The sequence below is a fragment of the Manis pentadactyla genome, chromosome 1 (assembly GCF_030020395.1).
Source record: "Manis pentadactyla isolate mManPen7 chromosome 1, mManPen7.hap1, whole genome shotgun sequence".
NCBI classification, from domain to species: Eukaryota; Metazoa; Chordata; class Mammalia; order Pholidota; family Manidae; genus Manis; species Manis pentadactyla.
Genome location: NC_080019.1, coordinates 64,636,505 through 64,659,461, shown reverse-complemented (window position 1 = coordinate 64,659,461; position 22,957 = coordinate 64,636,505). Strand labels below are relative to the sequence as shown.

At 37.0% G+C, this 22,957-nt stretch overlaps 1 protein-coding gene across 1 annotated transcript in view; it reads left to right on the top strand.

The window, feature by feature from the left end:
- The window catches only part of SACM1L (SAC1 like phosphatidylinositide phosphatase), a 109,208-nt gene that overhangs the window by 48,282 nt on the left and 37,969 nt on the right, over positions 1–22,957 (top strand). The window contains exons 3-8 of the mRNA XM_036883314.2: positions 1,171–1,245; positions 2,378–2,505; positions 5,117–5,266; positions 7,766–7,825; positions 8,687–8,720; positions 13,815–13,916. Coding sequence (XP_036739209.1) covers positions 1,171–1,245; positions 2,378–2,505; positions 5,117–5,266; positions 7,766–7,825; positions 8,687–8,720; positions 13,815–13,916 — 549 coding nt within the window. The remainder of the gene's footprint in view (positions 1–1,170; positions 1,246–2,377; positions 2,506–5,116; positions 5,267–7,765; positions 7,826–8,686; positions 8,721–13,814; positions 13,917–22,957) is intronic.

Below are 22,957 nucleotides of genomic sequence, written 5' to 3'. Positions count from 1 at the left end.
TTGAGTGTGAGGAAGTGTTTTCGCATTAAATGTATGGAATTTTTACTGCTTCTTTTGTCTTTTAAAATATTCAGGATTAAAGGTAATTTAGTAATTGAATAATAATACACATATATTAACTGACTAAAACGTGTTTCAGGCAAATAGTGTTCCTAACCTTTATCTATCTTGCATACCTATCCAGTTATATTTGGTTTTGCTTCTCAGGGTTGTGAAAAACTTTTTTTTTTCCACTGGTGTAGAACATTTACTTCTGACTAAATTTATGTGAATAATTTTGGTGACAAATTAGTATACCATGTAATAGCACATTCAGAATTTCATATTTGTTTAAAAATTCACCCCAGAGGGAGTTTGATTTTTTTCCTTAAGTACAGAGGTAAGTACAGCTACCATAAGGTAGACATTCATTAAACAGTAAATGTTCTTTGAATGAATAAAGCTAAACATGAAAATACTTTGCATAGGGTAGTAAAGTGTCAGGTATGACTATAAATTTCCATTCCTTGGTTATCTGATTATTCTGGTAAGTACTATATATGAATTTCCTGGCCCAAATGGAGTTAGAGCTGTTTTAGTTTGATAAGTTGGCATTTCCTGTGTCTGTTGCTTGGTGGCTGCTCTCTTAAGATAGCTAATTGGTTTTAACCACTGTTCATGTACTTCTAAAGTTGAATCATACTATTTCTTTATATCTACTGTCTTATAAAAGCTTTAGTATGGACATACTTTCAGTTATTTTTTATCTTTGAGTGACATTTTATTTGTAGGCAGAGACTGCAGACCCATTTGAGTAGACAAAGCTAAAGGTCATGAACAGTTTGGATGTAAAGAGGATACCAAGCAGTTATCAGTAGACACATAAAGAGATACTTTGACCTTAACCAGTGATGATGAGGGTCTGACTCACTCAATTTCTCTGCCAGTTTATTTTTACCATTGGAATGCAGACCATTGCCATGGAAAAGGGATTTTTTCTTTCCACGAAAAACTTAACATTCTAGTAATTATCAGTTTTATTGCTATTACACTCCAGTTAATATAATTTATAGCTCCACTAATAGTACATTAAGCTTATCAAATGATCTCAATATATTCAAGATTAGTTGAAGTCAAGTGAAATTTTCCTTTCTATTGTGAGTTTTTCTTTCTTTTTTTTTCCTTTTAAAGTCAAGAAAGATATTCCTCCCTCAGCTGTCACAAGACCAATATTTGGTATACTGGGCACAATCCATCTGGTGGCAGGTAAGGAAAAATAAGCTAAGATGGGCAAAGAGGGTAATTAAATCAGCACATCAAGTCTAAGATGAAACATACTTCATATAATGCTTTAGGAAGTGAATCTGTAGGTTAGGTAATCTGTCATTAATTTCTAAAAGTAATATGCCCCAAATGGCACATAGTAGTTAGATTTATCAGCCTGAGATTCTGTTAAAAAAGCAGTTTTGTTTTTGGTTTTATTTCAACTAGTTGAAATCCCTAGTCAGCTAGATATTTTTCATAAATTCTAAGAGTATTTAAATAAGAATTTAAATGCATCGATAAGCCAGATAATTCTACACTGTCAATCCGATATGGGGTTCAAATACGACATAGTGCATGTTAGAGAATGTTACCTGGTTCTGAGTTATAGGAAAGTGATTTTGTTTATCTAAATTTCATTTCATTGAACTTTAAAAAAATTCCTATTAGGTACTGTGCTAGATGCAGAGTTATAAAAGATGCAAGTCTCTTTTGTCGTGCATTTTATAGTTTGGTGAGGGAGGCATTTAAGTAGTAAATTATTGCAGTGTAGCCTGACAAATTCTAGGAGAGAGATGTACATAGGAAAACTTGGAGTGAGGGTGCTTGTGGATAGATAAGAGCCTTGAAAAGAGCTTAAGAATTAACTTAATGATAAAGTCTTATTACCCTGTTTTATTTGCTGGGGGAGAAGGTGGCCAGGATCAGGGTTGGTGTATTGTGCATGGTGGTGTGGTGGCGCCTTGATTGCCAACTACTCATCTGCCCCAGCACATTTCTCTACCATTTATAATGACATAAAGGACACAGGAGTGGTGTAGACAGGACGTCATTCTGCAGAAATGTTTTGTCTCTACTTTCCATCTGCTAATATCACTGTTTTGCATACCAAAAGCTTTTGCTTTTATCCTTTTGAGAAAAAATTTGTCCTTTCAATAGGAATTTTTCTAAATAATATGCGTATCTTTCTGTTCATAAATTATAAGATTGCTTAAAAGAAGTATGGCCTTTTACACATACAGCACAATACAGTCTCATCCTGCTAGCCTTTAGGATTTAAACAATAAGGACTGCTACTTTTGGCTTTAGAGTTACCTTACTTATATTTATGTGTGTTTGGCTTTGCTTTTTGCAGGTAATTACCTGATTGTCATTACCAAAAAGACAAAAATAGGTGAATTTTTCAATCACGTAATCTGGAAAGCAACAGATTTTGATGTCCTTTCTTATAAGAAGACAATGTTGCACTTAACTGATATTCAGGTAAGAACTGGAAGCATTTACTAATTGCAAAACCCAAAGTAGTACCATGGGGGTGGATTGGGGAGGGAAGTGCAATGCAAAGAACGTTTGATGGATTTCTTTTAAACCTAATTATTTAAGCAACCCATAGAGCAAGGTCACTCTTCATATCTTTGTACCTAGCCAAAAAATGTGTTTAAAAAAGTCCTTCATATGTTTCTTTGCTCTTGGTTATTTTTAAACTAAGTTCTTAAATTATGAAACTTCATGTGGAGAGAAAAGGACAAACAAAAAAATGCATGTGTACTCCACACCCAGATTTAACTTCATATTCTTTTTGCATAAAACTAGAATGTTAGATACTTTTGAAGCGCCACTCATCCCATTTCATTCCCTCTTTCCCCAGAGAAAAGCTTTCTTCACTTTCACCACATGTGAATATAAGTGTGTGTGTATGTGTGTATATATGGTCAAACTCTGCCCCTTTTGCATGATTCCTGTGTGCACAAATTTCAATTACCGTGGTTCAGGTAATACCAGACCCCCAACAGCACAGTTTAGATTTAAGTTGCCATGGTATGTTAACTAAAGCATTAGCCCAGCAAAGGTGAAAGTGCAAAGAAACAAAATATGACAACTCTAGAAGTGAAATTTGAGTTGAACATAAATAACTATAGAAGAAATAGGTGACCATGGGAATACTGACAATGTCTTTGTGTCATAGATACATAGCCAGAGGTCTTAGTGAAGGTGATTTACTGACATAAATGATGAAGTATGTGGTTGTGATGAAAAGGTTAACAATGTCTCAGAAGAAGTGAGGCCAGCAGCAAGCTTCACAGTAAACGAGCTCTTGGAAGTATTTCATGATTTTGAAAGTGCAAAGGATAAAATGTTAGAAAATGGTTCAGACTTAGGTATATACAATTCACCAAGATGTAGAAAAGGTACTCCAATCATAAGTTAACACAAAAAGGCAAGCACTGTGTAAGCTACTGTTGATAAATTTTTTACAAGAAGTAAAATATTTTTAATTCTCAATGTTTCTAATACTAAATTTCAGTATACTAAATAAATATTAGTTTTACTGCTTTTTTATTTCCTTATACATTTCTGCTTTTTAAATATTTTGATGAAAGTTTTTAAAGGTCATGTAATAATCATTATTTTTCCCATTGATTTTTAAGAAATTTTGTGATTATTAAGATAACATGCTCATTTTTACAACACCACCCTACAATGGAAAATTAAGACTGCATTCATATTCAAACAATATCTGTTTTTACTTGAAGTATTTTTTAAAACTTGTATGAATGACATTGCCCTGTTATAGTTTTTGAAAATTACTTTTTTTAAGACAACATTATGTTTAAAGATTTGTATCTATTAAGTATTTGTTTTCTAAATGTAATTTAATTTATAGTGTTTGCTTTTTAGTTTTAATTTCACTCCCAACATTACAAAAATATTTGTTTCTGGAAAAAAAAACTTAACCTAGAACATGTAGCTTACCTATGGTAAACATTTTTAAAATTAGTCTTAGCACTACTGTCTTAATTGACTAAGTAAAACTGTGGGACAAGCTTTTCATACTTTAGTTTTAACTTAAAAAGTTCTTTTTGTGTAACTGTATATAGCAATCAACGTATCAATATATTTGTTCTTTATGAGACATGATATTTTAAGGCAATAAAAATGGTTGTATTCATTTAATAGCTCAGTAATATTTGCTTGGACAAGTTCTTCTTGATTGCCATACTTTGTTGTTAGACCACGTAACAGATTTTAGCATTGCTCATTACATATGCTTTCCTTGTACTTTTTATTTAAAAAAAAAATGTCTGAGCCCAAACTAAAAATTTTGTAAAATGTAGACTAATATGTTAATCATCTGGTAATCATTTACACATGTTTACATATTACACATAACAGGTATTTTTTAAAACAATAAAAAACAAGGATTTATTTAAGAACTCTAACTGTAAGTTATAAATATATAGAGAAATGAAAAAGCTGTAAACCAATATTTATTTAGTCAGTCTTGGTATTGGGAAATTTAGCTAAAATGATTATCAGAAATTAAAGATAAATATTGCTAATACTGGCCTTTCCTTTTCAATTTTTTTTTTTAATTAAATTTCATTCCCCATCTAGCCCCAGACAGTAAAGTATTTTAAGAATGAGGATGGTATTATACTCTTGTTATTTACCATCCGTGTTACTGGAGCCCCTCATGAATTTATGCTTTTTGTTTGTCAAATGAGGATAATTATGCCAACCTAGCAGGGTGTGAAGATAAAAGGGGAATTTATGTAAAATGTCTGGCACACAGTAGGTCATAATTTACAACACTTGTTTTGTTGAAATAACTTTTCCTCATTAGAGTAAGAATTGTGAAGGAGTTCTGGGTGATTAATGTAATAATACCGTACCCTATTTCTTGAACATCTTCCGTGTGTTAGGAACTGTCCTAGTTCCTGGGGAAATGGTGAACATTCCCCTCCTTAGCCCAGTTGTAGTGCTTGTGGTATGCTAGGCCCAGACTTACGGGGTTTTATATTCATTCTTTTTTCATGCTGACGGATTTTTTTTCAAGTATGAGACTGATTTTTTTTCTCCCTTTCGTTTACAGTTACAAGATAATAAAACTTTCTTAGCAATGATAAACTATGTCTTGAATATGGATGGGTTTTACTTTTCAACAACATATGATTTGACTCATACTTTGCAGCGGCTGTCCAACACTAGCCCAGAATTCCAAGAAATGAGTCTCTTGGAAAGGGTAAGGTTAATTTTCAGTAATTTTTCTTTTTTGCTTTTTTTTAAAGGACGTGTCTTTCATCTATAAAAAATATATATTGATTTTTCTCTATCATGGCTGTATCAGGATCATGTATAGGGCTTTGAAAATATACCATGTTTTAAATATACACCACAATCCCAAATTCAGGACCCCAGAATCTATATTATACACAAACAGGATTGAGAACTATTGGTGCAAGTATTCAGAAATCTAGTTTAAACATACATGTTGGTAATTTCCTGACTCTCAGTGTTCTGTGGTATAACGGTTATTAGATTAGCAACATAATTATGCTTATGAAATTAATGTTTTAACAGTTGATGTTCTTTTTTGTAATGGTGTTATTTATTTATTTATTTTGCAATTAGAAAAATAACTTACTGATTAAGAAAAATCAATATTGAAAAATATCCTTTTGTGTTAAGGTGGAGTTTTCTTGTTATTTTGCTTTTTTTTTTTTTTTAAAGATGCATGTTTCTTTAGAACTAAGCCTCAAATGATCTCATCTTAAAAGTTCTATTCTTCTGGAACTTAGGTAATTAATTGCTGCCTTGATTTTTTTTTTTTTAACAGAGCTTATATGTGTTTGGGGGCAGAGAGAATTTAAAAGGTTGCTGCCAGTTACCTACTAGTTTGGACTGTATGAAATTGCCAGTAATTGAACAGTTTTGATAAATAAAAATGATAATTTCATATAGTTCAACCTAAATCAATATTTTAGTTGACTGGCTCTTGAAGATTTTATACTCTAATCTAGTAAATTTATATATAGGCTTAGATGTAAGCTAAACAATCAAGAAATTTGGCTTTTAACTACAAAGACATTGTTGCTTTTAAAAGCACTTGCTACATTCTCTATTTGTTTATCAAACTTTCCAATGCCTACTGTGTACCAGCTCTGTACTAGCCACAGAATGCAAAGACCTGGCCTCTGCCTTATGGGAGCCTGCAGTCTGCTGGGCAAGTGGAAGTCCAAGCAATCACATGACAGGGGACGATTGCTGTCATGGAGATGTGTACCCCAAGTATGGTGGGATCCTGAGGGAAGTTGGGTCTCACCCCGTCTGGGGCAGTTTGGAATGACTTTAAGAAGGAGATAAGTTTTGAGCTGAGACTTAATAGTGAAGAAGCCTTATTGGTCCGGTGATAATGGGAGCAGGAGGGTGCCAAGCAGGGATGGTAGCAATTAGGCTAAAATGAAAAAGAAGCCATCTCTTTTGTTGGGATGGGAAGGGAATTTTTTTTCAGCTAATCGAAAGAGTCAGTTAAAGTTAATATAGGATCATAAAAGTGATAAATGAACCATGGATACCTTAAACATTTCATCTAAAACATAAAATTTTATATTGATCAGTTTTTTGTTGTAGGATACTGGCTTTTCTTTGCTTTGATTCCTTGATTCCCAGTTGTCTTTCCTGTATGAATTACTGCCTTCACACTTTCTAGTTTGAGTCTCCTTAAAGATTTTGACGCAGAATCTCCCTGCAGAATCCTATAGATTTTTACTATGTTTCTCTAATCTTTTTTTTTCCTCTAACAAAGCACACAACTTTATAGGAACAGCAGCTTGTTTTTTAAATTTTATTTTTATTTATTTCATTTAAAAAGTTTTTGGTATCATTAATCCACAATTACATGAGCAGCAGCTTGTTTTTAAGTCATATTTCATTGATTCATAAGACACTTTAATTATGTAATGATGAATAACAAGTACAGCTGGTACAGACACATTGGGAACACACACTGGGATCTTGGGAAGCATACCATTCACCTGGTTATGGCTAAGTGCAAGAGTCACTCCCTGTGACTTTCAGCAAGGGAGGGAGGGAGGGGGAGTATCAGTGTGTGTTGTAAAGCAAATGGGGAGAATTGGTTACTCTGCTGAGTTGTTGTGGGGGGGGGTTCTTCTGTATTTATAGTGTGAAAGTCAGCATGGCAAGAGATGAGATCAGAGTTAAGTAGGGGCTGCTAGATCTCAGGACCAGTTAGGCCATATAAAGATCGGGTTCTTTAGATGACAAAGAGCAGGTGAAGAATTTCTAGCAGACTGTGGACACGTCATGTTTGATAATTCCTGCTGGCAGCCTGTGGAGGAATAGGTGGAAGGACAAGGCTAAGACTTGAGGCAAGCTGTTTTGACTTGAGATGAGGCTGGAGTCAAGTGTTGGTCAGGGGTGGAGGGAGTAGAGATATGGAAGGAGCATGGGTTTGCAAGGAGATTTGGACTTGACAACTGACTAAATATGAGAGGAAGAAAGACCCTAAGCAGAGTCCCAGATTTCTGTCTGGGCCAGCAGCACAGGCTTAAGAGAGAGACAGGAATACCGGGAGGAGGGGCAGATTTGTGGGGCAGAGTTCTGTTAGCACGTCAAAGAGACCTGCTTCTAGGCAGCAGGTGAAGACATTGATACAGTTTTCTTTCTGTAGAAAGTCAATTTGGTGGGAGATATTTTATTAATTTTACAACTTCTCTCTTAGGCAGATCAGCGGTTTGTATGGAATGGTCATCTTCTAAGAGAACTTTCTGCTCAGCCAGAGGTAGTATACACTAAATAAAACCTGCTTATGGTTATAGTCCAAGTCTTAATCGAATGCATACTGTAAAATGGTACCTAACACCAGTGATTCTGTTTATAGTTTACACACTTGGATCAGGTCTACCCTGTCATATCACTCTGGGTTGAAGAAGCCCAATTACTTTACTCTGACATCTTACAGAAGGCTTTAGTAAAGAAAAAACACAAGTAAAAATACATTGCTTTCTGTAAGTAAGAGATGGAATGGGTCTTGGTGGCTGAATAGTGGAGAAATGAAGGCAAAGCTAAGTCCTCAGGCAAGCGGAGAGCTCTGCATTTGTCTGTCTCCGCGGATATCATTCCCTTTGGTCACCCAGGAGAGGTGTGCATAGTTGTTGCCTTCCTCTGTCCTTAGTTTATACAGAAGAGATGTAAACAAGGAGACCCAGCTAGGAAGCATAATGTATTGAATCTAGGTAAATAGATTTGCTCAATGGCTTTATTTTTTTATCGTTTGCTTTGCTTTTTTTTGAAAAGTAGTTTGAGCTGCAAACAATTAGTGTGGATGTATCTTCCCTGGAGGAGGGAAGTTATAGGTAAAGAGTGAAAAGGAGAGAGGTGAACACTCTACAACTTCCTGTAGTTTTATTAGTGTTCCAAAATCTGAATCGTCATGCCCAAATGATTGTAACACGCACTTAAATTTTTTTTAAACCGAAAAGACATGTTACATTAGAGAAATTAAAATTAAAAAGTTACCCAGAAGCTTGTTACCTTGTTATTTTTATATATTATCTCCCCATGTGTAAATATTTTTTATATACTGCTTTTTGTTTATTTTTAAAGTATTTATTTTTAAATGTAACATGTATCTTCATTTCAGGTCCATCGGTTTGCCCTTCCAGTATTACATGGCTGTATCCTTACTAATATTACTCTTTAGTTAACTAACAGTCTTTATTTTAACATTACTAGGCAGATTTTGAGACAGTTTCAAATATTGCATGAGGAGAGTATTTTATAGTTAGCAGGAATTGGCTTTAATACAAAATCAAATTATTAACATTAAATGTTAGAATACTTGTAATTTCACCATTTTTTTTAAAGAATGAACTATTTAGACTGGATTATTCTCTCTGTTCAAGATTCTAGGCTCGTGGTTTAAAAGAAGGAATATGTATGCTGTGCTTTGCCTTTATTGGATTTTTTGTATCAATAAAAAAGAGTAATTTGAACCTGGCTATTAAAACAAAAACTTCCCTCAGTGATTAAAAAAGTTAGACTCAGGAACTAGGATGACTGGCCACTTGGGGGAAGAGAATTACAATTGAAAATTATATTTGTTTTTGAAAATGAAAATAGATGTGTACAAAGAATAATGCTTGGCAGGAGAGATCAGTACAAGTGCAAAATGAATAAGGATTGTCTGATTATAAGTTCATTTAAAAAACTTACCATAGACATCATAATTAAAATTAAGGGAAGCAGTAACCTGACTATTAAAGGACAAGCACAATATGATGATGAGTGTCTGTAATCCTCTTCTGCAGAAAATGAAGTGATCTTTATATCAAGTACCCCCAAGAAGCTTGGTTTCTTTATTTATTTCTTTATTTATTATGTTATTCTGATTTCTTTATTTATTATGTTAATATGATTTTGTTAAATTATTATGTTTCTTATACTTAAGAGCAGGAAAATAATGGAAAAAATAATTTGCACAATTGTGGGGGGATAAAAATCAGAAATCTCAGGTTAAAAGCTCTTGTTTATTCTTATTCTTTCCCTCTTCCCTCCCTGGAGCTTTCCAAATTCTCCTAAGGCTAAAGAACAAATGTTTAGGTGGTGCTTCAAAGCTTTGGGCCAGTTGTGTGTATGTATGTGTTTTTTTCCCTCCTAAATGAGATTGTGAATCAACACATAATGTTAAGTGAGATTGCAGAACACTTTCTCTACAAAGTTTTTAAAACAGCTTATCAATTCAGCTTTAAAGCCTTAAATTAGCTTTTGTACAAGGCAGTTTCTTGACAAGAACTATAGTCTCATTTTCACATACATAGAAATCAGCAAGAACAAAGATCTCAAGGCAGGAACATGACTGGAGCAGAGAGAATGGACCGGAAGCGGTGGAGCTTTGTTCAGAGAACTAGCTGGGCCCCGGTTAGGCAGGGCCTTATGAGCTTTGTCTTTTACTTCAACTATGATGAGCAACTTGGGATTTAAGCAGAGGATTGGCATGATAAGACAGGATCACCCTGCCAGTGATGTAGAGAAGAGGCCAAAGGCTAGCATGGGAGAAAACAAGGAATAATTAGGAAGCAGTTGCAATGGGCCAGGTAAGAGGTGGGACCTGGGTGGTAGTAGTAATGGGATGAAAAGTGGTCAGGTTCTAGATATGTTTTGAAGGTATCGCTGACAGGATTTTCTGATAAATGGTATGAAAGAGAGTAGTTCAGTAAGAGTCTAAGGTTTTGGGCCAGAGTGAGTGGAAGAAGGCCATACGCTAAAGCAGGGAAGAGTTTGGAAGTGGAAGAGGCCAAACAGTATCTAGAGTTCCTGAGATTTCTGGAGAAAATCCAAGTAAGGGAGTCAGGGAAACAGATGGACTGATGGGACTGAGTGTTAGGAGAGCAGTTGGTGTTGGAGGCATGAATCTGAGAGTCCTCAGGGTATGGGTGGCGTTTAAAGCCATGAAGCTGGATGAGGTCATTGAAGGAAGGAGTGTATGTAGAACAGAGAAAACGTCTGGAGAAGGAGAGAAGACAACTTGAAGGGGGTTCTAGATAGTGAAAAAATGCAGATTGTAGGCCCCGCTGAGGGCTGGGGACTTCTGAAGTGGAAACAAAGTAAGTGACCTGAAAGGAGAGGTCATAGGGTCTCTAAGACTGAGAAGTTGGAGAAATGCAGATGAACTGGCAAAGTTCAGTGAGGAAGAGGAAAACCAACCAAATGAGGGTAGTGTTCCAGAAGCAAATGTAAATAAGTTTCCAGAGAGAAGGTGTCATCAGCTACTGTGCTACTGGTTCGTTAAATGGGACCGTCAAAAAGGGAGTTTATACTCCTGCTCCTTAATCTTCCTGCCCACATGGAGGCTATTCTCAAATGCTGATGAGGAAGATTTTGGAGAATGGGAAAAAGTGGAGAAGGTGAGAGTACAACCACTTGGTGGAGTCCTGGAGTGAGGCAGGTGGAGTCTCCTGCACAGGTCAAAGGCCAGGCACGGACAGCTGCGCCATCGTGGAGGGCAGCAGCTATCTGGATGTGGGTGCTGGTACGTAGATGTAGTGGGAGATGTGGGTGGCTTTAATTTTCACGGTAAAATAGGAAGCACTGTCATTAGCTGTGAGCGGGATGAAAGAGGGGTGTTGGAGGGTGAGGAGCAACTGCCAAATGGGCATCCCCAGTGGGAGAGGTTGGCCCTGGGAGTAACTGACCGATAAAATACCAGAAGGAAACATACTCTCATATTAAAAGGTACGTCACAGTGATAAGATTCCGTATGATCTTATTTCCTCTTGTTCCTTCCATGCCTTCTGGATTCTTGAAAGTGTTGCATATTACTCTTGTAAAGAGTGAAAAATGATTCACAAAGCGGTCATATTCCATGGTACACTTACTTCTTTAAGTGCAGGCTCTTGTCATGCTCATCTTTGTTCAAAATAGATAATTTGGGTGAACAAATGAATAAAATACTGCCTTGGGTTCTTCTCTAGTGCTGTGGTTTTTAAAGGAAAATGAATTGGGAGCTTAACAGGAGTTATTAAGTCCGATGATACCGGGTAAGAGAGAGGGATTAATCACAAGAAATTCATATTGCTATCATCATCTGGTATCACCATTTTGAAAATTATTTGGCATTCTCTGTGAATTTACCAGCTCTTCCCCTCTGTATACCCAATACATTTATACCAGGATGTATTTACAAGAATGTTCACAGTATAGCTGTTACAAGCGAACTGTGAATGCCACACATTCTGTCAGTAGAAGAATCAGGTCTTCTGTGGAATGGTCCTTACAGATGGCACACAGCACTGAAGAGCAATGAGCTACTGCTTCATGCAGTGTACGGATGAATCTTAGGAATTCACTGGGAGAGAAAGAGTGTGGTACCATTGTTATAAAACTCAAATATAAGCAAGCTGTGTGTTTTAAGTCATGGTTGAATACAGGTAAATTAAAAGGCAGGAGTATGGTCTCCACAAGCCTGCGAAGTTACTTAAGGGTAAGAAGATAGAATGGACAAGGAACAGATCATTAGATTCAGTATTTTGCTACTGATCTGAAGTTGGATGGTAGGGTTCATAGATACTTATTTTGTTATGTTATTAAGCTTTATAATGGATGGGTGAAGTTAGGTTTAAAAAAGTTACATATAGAAAATAACCATAGGGCAAACCCAAACAAATGAGGAAGGAAAAAGGGTAAGGCCATTGGGATTATAAGAGAAACCTCTAATTCTGTTAAACCCACCAGTCTGGCAAACTTTTCAAAAGCCAACAATATCAGGTATTGGTAAAGATGAAAAAAGTCAAAGTCGTTCTTAAAAGAATTTGGCATTTCCTAATAAAATCAGGTGACGAATATACTCTGTGACCCAGCACTACTGCTCCTTAGAGCCACTTCTACATGTTCATTTACAGAGATGTTTGTTGTAGCACTGTTTATGATAGCAAAAACTGGAAACATCCTGGACAGTAGAATGGGAAAACTAATACATTCATACAGTGAAACATTACATAGCCACAGCAGCAGATGAACCTCATGAACACAGTGTTAAACAAATGAAGCAAGCCAAAAGAATATATGAAGTATAATTCCTGTTATGTAAAAAGAGGTGAAACTAGAAAGACCAGCAAAGGAATAGTGAACTGAGTGGATAATGGTTACCTCTTTGGAGGGCAGGGCAGTAAGGGAGCCGATGGAGGGGCCTGAAGCTCAGGGTGCTTCAGAGGTGCTAGGGGTGTGTATGTGGGGAGGTGGATGTGTGTGTGTTTAATATTTTTTATTATCAGATATATTTAATATCAAATTTGTCATATTAACCATTTTTAAGTATATAATTTAGTAAGTGGCATTATATTCATAGTGTTGTGCAAACAGCATCAAACCTATTTCCCTCACCCCAATCAGAATTCTGTATCTATTATGCAATAACTCCCCAAGCCTGGATGTTTTTATAAATATTATATATATTATACTATATATTTTTATTATATTTCATAATAACATTATTTTAATGTACAAGGTTTAGCATCTCCAAAGCCTTCTATAGTCCTTTACTCTGGAAGCAAAATAGGTCAGTGTTTAGAATTTCCATATGTGTAACTTCCTACATTATTGAGTCGTACTGAGTTGTATCTAACATATACTGTTACCAGTAGTTAGGAAAATAGTTTTATACTAATAAGCTTTTGGGGAGATACATTCTTCTATCCATATTTAGATTTACTTGTTTCAAGGAAAAAGTAGAGTCAAAATTTCTGCTTTTGGATAATCTTTAATTCACAGTTTGATCTGTAGATCTTCATATGCTTACCAACTTTTATGACATTTATTTGTAATTATGCATAATAAAATATTTCAGGGTTTGTTTCTTTTTAACTTCAGTAGCTGAGCCTTTTTCCTCCTTTTCTCCATTTCTTATTTGAAGGTTAATCTATTTTAAATGTACATGTTTTTCATTCAAAATAGGTTTTTTGGTGATGTAGTTAATACTGAATTCTTTCCTTTTAGAAAGTAGTTGAGAATATCAGGGAAAGGAAATCATATTATTTATGATATAATCCACTTAATATACTGTCTGTATATTATTATAGGATTATTGACTTGACCAAACTTCACAATTTAATATTAAAATACTAGAGATTTGTGAATATTCATGATGAACCAAAAACTTTGCATATTCCATCCTCTTAAAAGACAGAGTCATTCTTGTTAGAGTAAATAGATTCATATTTAATCTGGTAGTAATACATACGATTTCTATATGTTGTGTTTTTCTTAATGTTAAGTTATTACTATGCACACGTGTTCTATTAATGGAAAATACTTCGACTGGATTCTCATCTCAAGGAGGAGTTGTTTCAGAGCTGGTGTGCGCTACTATGTAAGAGGTGAGATCAGTTTTGCCAGTGTGGTTGAGTATTGGGTTATATCTATCACTGATTAACGGTTGTCTTACAGTGACATTATTGTAACCTTTTGTATTGTATTTGTTTCCATTACCATTTGATAGCCTCACTAAATACTTACCTCCTGCTTCATTATGGTAACTAGGTAGGTCTTCTCTGCTTTATTCCAGCAACTGTAGTTACATTGCAGATGTCACTGAGACACTAGGCTCTTCTTACTGCGTTAAGAGAAATTGATTGTGTTCTTTGCTGGATGTCTGAAAGCACAGCTGAACTCACTGTAATTTTCAATAACCTAAACTTATATCAGAAGGATTTGCCTTTATTGCTCTTGGTTTTTTCTATGCAAAAAGCTAGACATTTGAATTTATACCTTCAACTTGAAAGATTTACATTTTGAGCATTTACTCTCTAGGCTTTATACTGGCAACATACTAATTTGCTTAAACCAAGCTTTCAAAAATCTGTATTAAAAGTTATTGTCATTATAAAAATGAGTTTCTCTTTATTTTTTTATTTTTTATATTTTTTTTAATTCTTAAACAGTTATGTTTTATTCACTTTGGGAAATCTACCTTTTTTTTTTTTAAATAATTATTTTTTATTGAAGGGTAGTTGACGCACAGTATTACATTACATTAGTTTCAAGTGTACAACACAGTGGTAGAACATTTATATACATAATTCTAGGTTCCAGCTATCACCCTACCAAGCTGTTACAATATCTTGACTATATTCCTTATGCTATACATTACATCCCGGTTACTTATTTATTTTACCATTGGAAGTCTGTCCTTTTTTTTTTTTTTTTTTTGTGAGGGCATCTCTCATATTTATTGATCAAATGGTTGTTAACGACAATAAAATTCTGTATAGGGGAGTCAATGCTCAATGCACAATCATTAATCTACCCCAAGCCTAATTTTCGTCAGTCTCCAATCTTCTGAGGCATAACAAACAAGTTCTTACATGTAGAACAAATTCTTACATAATGAATAAGTTACATAGTGAACAGTACAAGGGCAGTCATCACAGAAACTTTCGGTTTTGCTCATGCATTATGAACTATAAACAGTCGGTTCAAATATGAATACTCATTTGGTTTTTATACTTGATTTATATGTGGATACCACATTTCTCTCTTTAGTATTATGATTTTTAATAAAATGCTGAAGTGGTAGGTAGATACAAGATAAAGGTAGAAAACATAGTTTAGTGTTGTAAGAGAACAAATGTAGATGATGAGGTGTGTGCCTGTAGACTATGTGTTAATCCAAGCTAGACCAGGGCAATAAAACATCCACGTATACAGAAGATTTCTCTCAGAACAGGGGGGGTGAGGTTCTAAGCCGCACCTCTGTTGATCCCCAATTTCTCACCTGATGGCCCCCCTGCGACTGTGCCTGTCTTAGGTTGTTCCTCCCTTGAGGAATCTTACCCGTCTCTGGCTAACCAGTCATCTTCCGGGGCCATACAGGGAAATGTGAAGTTGGTAAGTGAGAGAGAAGCCTTACTGTTTGAAAAGGTTAGCTTTTTACTTCTTTGCATATTTATGCCCTGTGGCTTCTATGCCCAGCATTTGTCTTGAGGTATCTTTACCACTTGGAAGAATTATGATACTCGGTAAATTTGATATGAGGCACGAATTCTATTTAAGGGTTGTAATTAGGAAGGAAGAAGAAAAGCTATAGAAGTAGAAGGCGGAAGAAAACATGGGAAGATTGATTATTTCTTTGACATATCTTCTTGTAGAGTAACTTCAGCATGTATAGGTTTTAAGCTACTACTTAAATTGTGCACACACATTAACATAATAGGAGTATAGGTACATAACCAAAGCATATCTGTAATTACCAGCCATCTCCAGTGAAACCAAGAAAACCAGTTAGGCACCTTAGGCATTTGTGAAAACTTATCTATGATATGGTGGGTATTGTCCAACTGAACTTGAACAGTCTGAGAGAGATCAGACAAATTAAAACAACCCATTCCTGGGGAATGTTCACATACCTTATGTTCTTTTAACAGTAAATAGTCTGTAGTTGTAAGACTTTGGAATGCTACAATTTGCACTTCTCCAAATTCTTGGTTGAGTTCCAACAGTATGGATCCAGTCAAATTTGTTGTTTTACTGTATGCACAGGCCAGCTTAGATATCTCCTTCCTCATTCCCATGGCAAGTCCAGGAACTGGTGGGATGAGTGCATCTACAGCTGTAGCAGTGCATGGATCTTTGTTGGGGTTTTTTGATGATCATCTTCTGGCATGAGTCTTCCAGAGAGTGCAGATGTTGGAAGTTCTTTTTCATATCGTATCTTAGTTCATTTTCGGGGTAGCCAAATTAGGCTTTGATCCTCTGTATAAACACAGACAGACCCTTTGCCTACACTTTTATATGCCCTTTATACCCTTGTGTAGAACTCGTTGGAGGTTACCACACAGGAACTGCCCTATTTTTTTGTTTGTTTGTTTGTTTTTGGTATCACTAATCTACACTTACATGACGAATATTATGTTTACTAGGCTCTCCCCTATACCAGGTCTCCCCTATAAACCCCTTTACAGTCACTGTCCATCAGCATAGCAAAATGTTGTAGAATCACTACTTGCCTTTTCTGTGTTGTACAGCCCTCCCTTTTCTCCTACCCCCCCATGCATGTTAATCTTAATACCCCCCTACTTCTCCCCCCTTATCCCTCCCTACCCACCCATCCTCCCCAGTCCCTTTCCCTTTGGTACCTGTTAGTCCATTCTTGAGTTCTGTGATTCTGGTGCTGTTTTGTTCCTTCAGTTTTTCCTTTGTTCTTATATTCCACAGATAAGTGAAATCATTTAGTATTTCTCTTTCTCCGCTTGGCTTGTTTCACTGAGCATAAAACCCTCCAGCTCCATCCATGTTGCTGCAAATGGTTGGATTTGCCCTTTTCTTATGGCTGAGTAGTATTCCATTGTGTATATGTACCACATCTTCTTTATCCATTCATCTATCGATGGACATTTAGGTTGCTTCCAATTCTTGGCTATTGTAAATAGTGCTGCAATAAACATAGGGGTGCATCTGTCTTTCTCAAACTTGATTGCTGCGTTCTTAGGGTAAATTCCTAGGAGTGGAATCCCTGGGTCAAATGGTAAGTCTGTTTTGAGCATTTTGATGTACCTCCATACTGCTTTCCACAATGGATGAACTAACTTACATTCCCACCAGCAGTCTTGGAGGGTTCCCCTTTCTCCACAGCCTCGCCAACATTTGTTGTTGTTTGTCTTTTGGATGGCAGCCATCCTTACTGGTGTGAGGTGATACCTCATTGTAGTTTTAATTTGCATTTCCCTGATAATTACCGATGTGGAGCATCTTTTCATGTGTCTGTTGGCCATCTGTATTTCTTTTTTGGAGAACTGTCTGTTCAGTTCCTCTGCCCATTTTTTAATTGGGTTATTTGTTTTTTGTTTGTTGAGGCGTGAGAGCTCCTTATATATTCTGGACGTCAAGCCTTTATCGGATGTGTCATTTTCAAATATATTCTCCCATACTGTAGGGATCCTTCTTGTTCTATTGATGGTGTCTTTTGCTGTACAGAAGCTTTTCAGCTTAATATAGTCCCACTTACTCATTTTTGCTGTTGTTTTCCTTGCCCGGGGAGATATGTTCAAGAAGAGGTCACTCATGTTTATGTCTAAGAGGTTTTTGCCTATGTTTTCTTCCAAGAGTTTAATGGTTTCATGGCTTACATTCAGGTCCTTGATCCATTTTGAGTTTACTTTTGTATATGGGGTTAGACAATGGTCCAGTTTCATTCTCCTACACGTAGCTGTCCAGTTTTGCCAGCACCACCTGTTGAAGAGACTGTCACTTCGCCATTGTATGTCCACGGCTCCTTTATCAAATATTAATTGACCATATATGTCTGGGTTAATGTCTGGATTCTCTAGTCTGTTCAATTGGTCTGTGGCTCTGCTCTTGTGCCAGTACCAAATTGTCTTGATTACTGTGGCTTTATAGTAGAGCTTGAAGTTGGGGAGTGAGATCCCCCCTACTTTATTCTTCTTTCTCAGGATTGCTTTGGCTATTCGGGGTCTTTGGTGTTTCCATATGAATTTTTGAATTATTTGTTCCAGTTCATTGAAGAATGTTGCTGGTAGTTTCATAGGGATTGCATCAAATCTGTATATTGCTTTGGACAGGATGGCCATTTTGACGATATTAATTCTTCCTAGCCACGAGCATGGGATGAGTTTCCATCTGTTAGTGTCCCCTTTAATTTCTCTTAAGAGTGACTTGTAGTTTTCAGAGTATAAGCCTTTCACTTCTTTGGTTAGGTTTATTCCTAGGTATTTTATTTTTTTTTGATGCAATTGTGCATGGAGTTGTTTTCCTGATTTCTCTTTCTGTTGGTTCATTGTTAGTGTATAGGAAAGCCACAGATTTCTGTGTATTGATTTTGTATCCTGCAACTTTGCTGTATTCCGATATCAGTTCTAGTAGTTTTGGGGTGGAGTCTTTAGGGTTTTTTATGTACAGTATCATGTCATCTGCAAATAGTGACAGTTTAACTTCTTCTTTACCAATCTGGATTCCTTGTATTTCTTTATTTTGTCTGATTGCCGTGGCTAGGACCTCCAGTACTATGTTAAATAACAGTGGAGAGAGTGGGCATCCCTGTCTAGTTCCCGATCTCAGAGGAAATGCTTTCAGCTTCTTGCGGTTCAGTATAATGTTGGCTGTGGGTTTATCATAGATGGCCTTTATTATGTTGAGGTACTTGCCCTCTATTCCCATTTTGCTGAGAGTTTTTAACATGAATGGATGTTAAACTTTGTCAAATGCTTTTTCAGCATCTATGGAGATGATCATGTGGTTTTTGTCTTTCTTTTTGTTGATGTGGTGGATGATATTGATGGACTTTCGAATGTTGTACCATACTTGCATCCCTGGGATGAATCCCACTTGGTCATGGTGTATGATCCTTTTGATGTATTTTTGAATTCGGTTTGCTAATATTTTGTTGAGTATTTTTGCATCTACGTTCATCAGGGATATTGGTCTGTAGTTTTCTTTTTTGGTGGGGTCTTTGCCTGGTTTTGGTATTAGGGTGATGTTAGCTTCATAGAATGAGTTTGGGAATATCCCCTCCTCCTCTATTTTTTGGAAAACTTTAAGGAGAATGGGTATTATGTCTTCCCTGTATGTCTGATAAAATTCCGAGGTAAATCCATCTGGCCCGGGGGTTTTGTTCTTTGGTAGTTTTTTGATTACTGCTTCAATTTCGTTGCTGGTAATTGGTCTGTTTAGATTTTCTGTTTCTTCCTGGGTCAATCTTGGAAGGTTATATTTTTCTAGGAAGTTGTCCATTTCTCCTAGGTTTCCCAGCTTGTTAGCATATAGGTTTTCATAGTATTCTCCAATAATTCTTTGCATTTCCGTGGGGTCCGTCGTGATTTTTCCTTTCTCGTTTCTGATAATGTTGATTTGTGTTGACTCTCTTTTCTTCTTCATAAGTCTGGCTAGAGGCTTATCTATTTTGTTTATTTTCTCGAAGAACCAGCTCTTGGTTTCATTGATTTTTGCTATTGTTTTATTCTTCTCAATTTTATTTATTTCTTCTCTGATCTTTATTATGTCCCTCCTTCTGCTGACCTTAGGCCTCATCTGTTCTTCTTTTTCCAATTTCGATAATTGTGACATTAGACCATTCATTTGGGATTGCTCTTCCTTTTTTAAATATGCTTGGATTGCTATATACTTTCCTCTTAAGACTGCTTTTGCTGCGTCCCACAGAAGTTGGGGCTTAGTGTTGTTGTTGTCATTTGTTTCCATATATTGCTGGATCTCCATTTTGATTTGGTCATTGATCCATTGATTATTTAGGAGCGTGTTGTTAAGCCTCCATGTGTTTGTGAGCCTCTTTGCTTTCTTTGTACAGTATATTTCTAGTTTTATGCCTTTGTGGTCTGAAAAGTTGGTTGGTAGGATTTCAATCTTTTGGAATTTTCTGAGGCTCTTTTTGTGGCCTAGTATGTGGTCTATTCTGGAGAATGTTCCATGTGCACTTGAGAAGAATGTATATCCCGCTGCTTTTGGATGTAGAGTTCTAGATGTCTATTAGGTCCATCTGCTCTACTGTGTTGTTCAGTGCTTCCGTGTCCTTACTTATTTTCTGCCCAGTGGATCTATCCTTTGGGGTGAGTGGTGTGTTGAAGTCTCCTAGAATGAATGCATTGCAGTCTATATCCCCCTTTAGTTCTGTTAGTATTTGTTTCACATATGCTGGTGCTCCTGTGTTGGGTGCATATATATTTAGAATGGTTATATCCTCTTGTTTGACTGAGCCCTTTATCATTATGTAGTGTCCTTCTTTATCTCTTGTTACTTTCTTTGTTTTGAAGTCTATTTTGTCTGATATTAGTACTGCAACCCCTGCTTTCTTCTCGCTGTTGTTTGCCTGAAATATGTTTTTCCACCCCTTGACTTTTAGTCTGTACATGTCTTTGGGTTTGAGGTGAGTTTCTTGTAAGCAGCATATAGATGGGTCTTGCTTTTTTATCCATTCTGTTACTCTGTCTTTTGATTGGTGCATTCAGCCCATTAACATTTAGGGTGACTATTGAAAGATATGTACTTATTGCCATTGCAGGCTTTAAATTCGTGTTTACCAAAGGTTCAAGGTTAGCCTCTTTAGTATCTTACTGCCTAACTTAGCTCGATTATTGAGCTGTTATATACACTGTCTGGAGATTCTTTTCTTCTCTCCCTTCTTGTTCCTCCTCCTCGATTCTTCATATGTTGGGTGTTTTGTGCTGTGCTCTTTCTAGGAGTGCTCCCATCTAGAGCAGTCCCTGTAAGATGTTCTGTAGAGGTGGTTTGTGGAAAGCAAATTCCCTCAGCTTTTGTTTGTCTGGGACTTGTTTAATCCCACCATCATATTTGAATGATAGTCGTGCTGGATACAGTATGCTTGGTTCAACGCCCTTCTGTTTCATTGCATTAAATATATCATGCCATTCTCTTCTGGCCTGTAGGGTTTCTGTTGAGAAATCTGACGTTAGCCTGATGGGTTTCCCTTTATAGGTGACCTTTTTCTCTCTAGCTGCCTTTAACACTCTTTCCTTATCCTTGATCTTTGCCATTTTAATTATTATGTGTCTTGGTGTTGCCCTTCTTGGATCCTTTCTGTTGGGGGTTCTGTGTATTTCCGTGGTCTGTTCGATTACTTCCTCCCCCAGTGTGGCGAAGTTTTCAGCAATTATTTCTTCTAAGATACTTTCCATCTCTTTTCCTCTCTCTTCTTCTTCTGGGACCCCTATAATACGGATATTGTTCCTTTGGATTTGTCACACAGTTCTCTTAACATTGTTTCATCCCTGTAGATCCTTTTATCTCTCTCTCTGTCAGCTGCTATGCGTTCCTGTTCTCGGATTTCAATTCCATCAATGGCTTCTTGCATTCTATCCATTCTGCTTATAAACCCTTCCAGAGTTTGTTTCATTTCTGCGATCTCCTTTCTGGCATCTGTGATCTCCTTCCGGACTTCATCCCATTTCTCTTGCGTATTTCTCTGCATCTCTGTCAGCATGTTTATGATTCTTATTTTGAATTCTTTGTCAGGAAGACTGGTTAGGTCTGTCTCCTTCTCTGGTGTTGTCTCTGTGATCTTTGTCTGCCTGTAGCTTTGCCTTTTCATGGTGATAGGAGTAGTCTGCAGAACTGGGACGAGTGACGGCTGGAAGGACTTCCTTTCTTGTTGGTTTGTGGCTCTCCTCTCCTGGGAGAACAGCGGCCTCTAGTGGCTTGTGCTGCGCAGCTGCGCGCAGACAGGGTTTCTGCTTCCTGCCCGGCTGCTATGGAGTTAATCTCCACTGTTGCTGTGGGCGTGGCCTGGCTCGGGCAGCTACTCCATAATGGTGGAGTCGCGTTGGAGCAGGAGCTGCTGGGAGGCTATTTATCTCTGTAAGGGGCCTCCCTGCTCCCTGCAGCCCAGGGGTTAGGGTGCCCAGAGATCCCGGATTCCCTACCTCTGGATTAAGTGACCCGTCCTGCCCCTTTAAGAGTTCCAAAAAGCACCCGCCAAAACAAAACAACGACCACCAAAAAAAAAAAAGAAAAGAAAAAAAAATTTTTTTTAATTAAAAAAAAAAGAAAAAAAGTGGTCGTTCGTTTTTCTTTATTCTCCGGTGCCAGCCTCAGGCCTCTGCTCACCGGTCTTTCTGCCCTGTTTCCCTAATATTGGGGTCCCTATCCCTTTAAGACTTCCAAAAAGCACTCGCCAAAACAAAACAGCAAAAAAGCAAAAAAAAAAATGGTCGCGCGCTTTTCTTATGTCCTCTGTCGCCCAGCCTCCAGTGCCTGCTCACTGTTCTTGCTGCCCTGTTTTCCTAGTATCGAGCGCCCTGCACTCTGGCCCGGATGGCTCGGGCTGGGTGTTCGGCAGCCCTGGGCTTCGGCTCCTGCGGTGCCGGGGCTTGTATCTTACCCCCTTCGCGAGGCGCTGGGTTCTCTCAGGTGCGGATGTGGTCTGGATATTGTCCTGTGTCCTCTGGTCTTTATTCTAGGAAGGGTTGTCTTTGTTATATTTTCATAGATATATGTGGTTTTGGGAGGAGATTTCCGCTGCTCTACTCACGCCACCATCTTCCGCCCCCTCTCTTTATTTTTTTAAGCCATAATATATCAGAATAAAATCCTGTGCCATTATAAATTTTATAAGTTTGAGCCAGGAAGTTTGTTCCATTATTGCAAGCGGTAGAGCAGAGGAACAAAGATATTTATTGAGTGACCTGGCTAAGATCACAGAACCAGAATTAGAATTAGCAACTCCCTTGTAACTAGATTTCTTTGGATGGAAATATATTTTTTTTAATTAAAATTTTTGAATAGGTTATGCATTCACATAGTTCAGGTATTAAAAAGTAATGTAATATATCTCATTTCTCTCCCCATCTGCTGCGTCTTAGCTTCCTAGCAGCTAATCAATGGATGGTCACTTTCTTATTTATCCTTCCGAAATGATTTTTATGCTCTTACACAT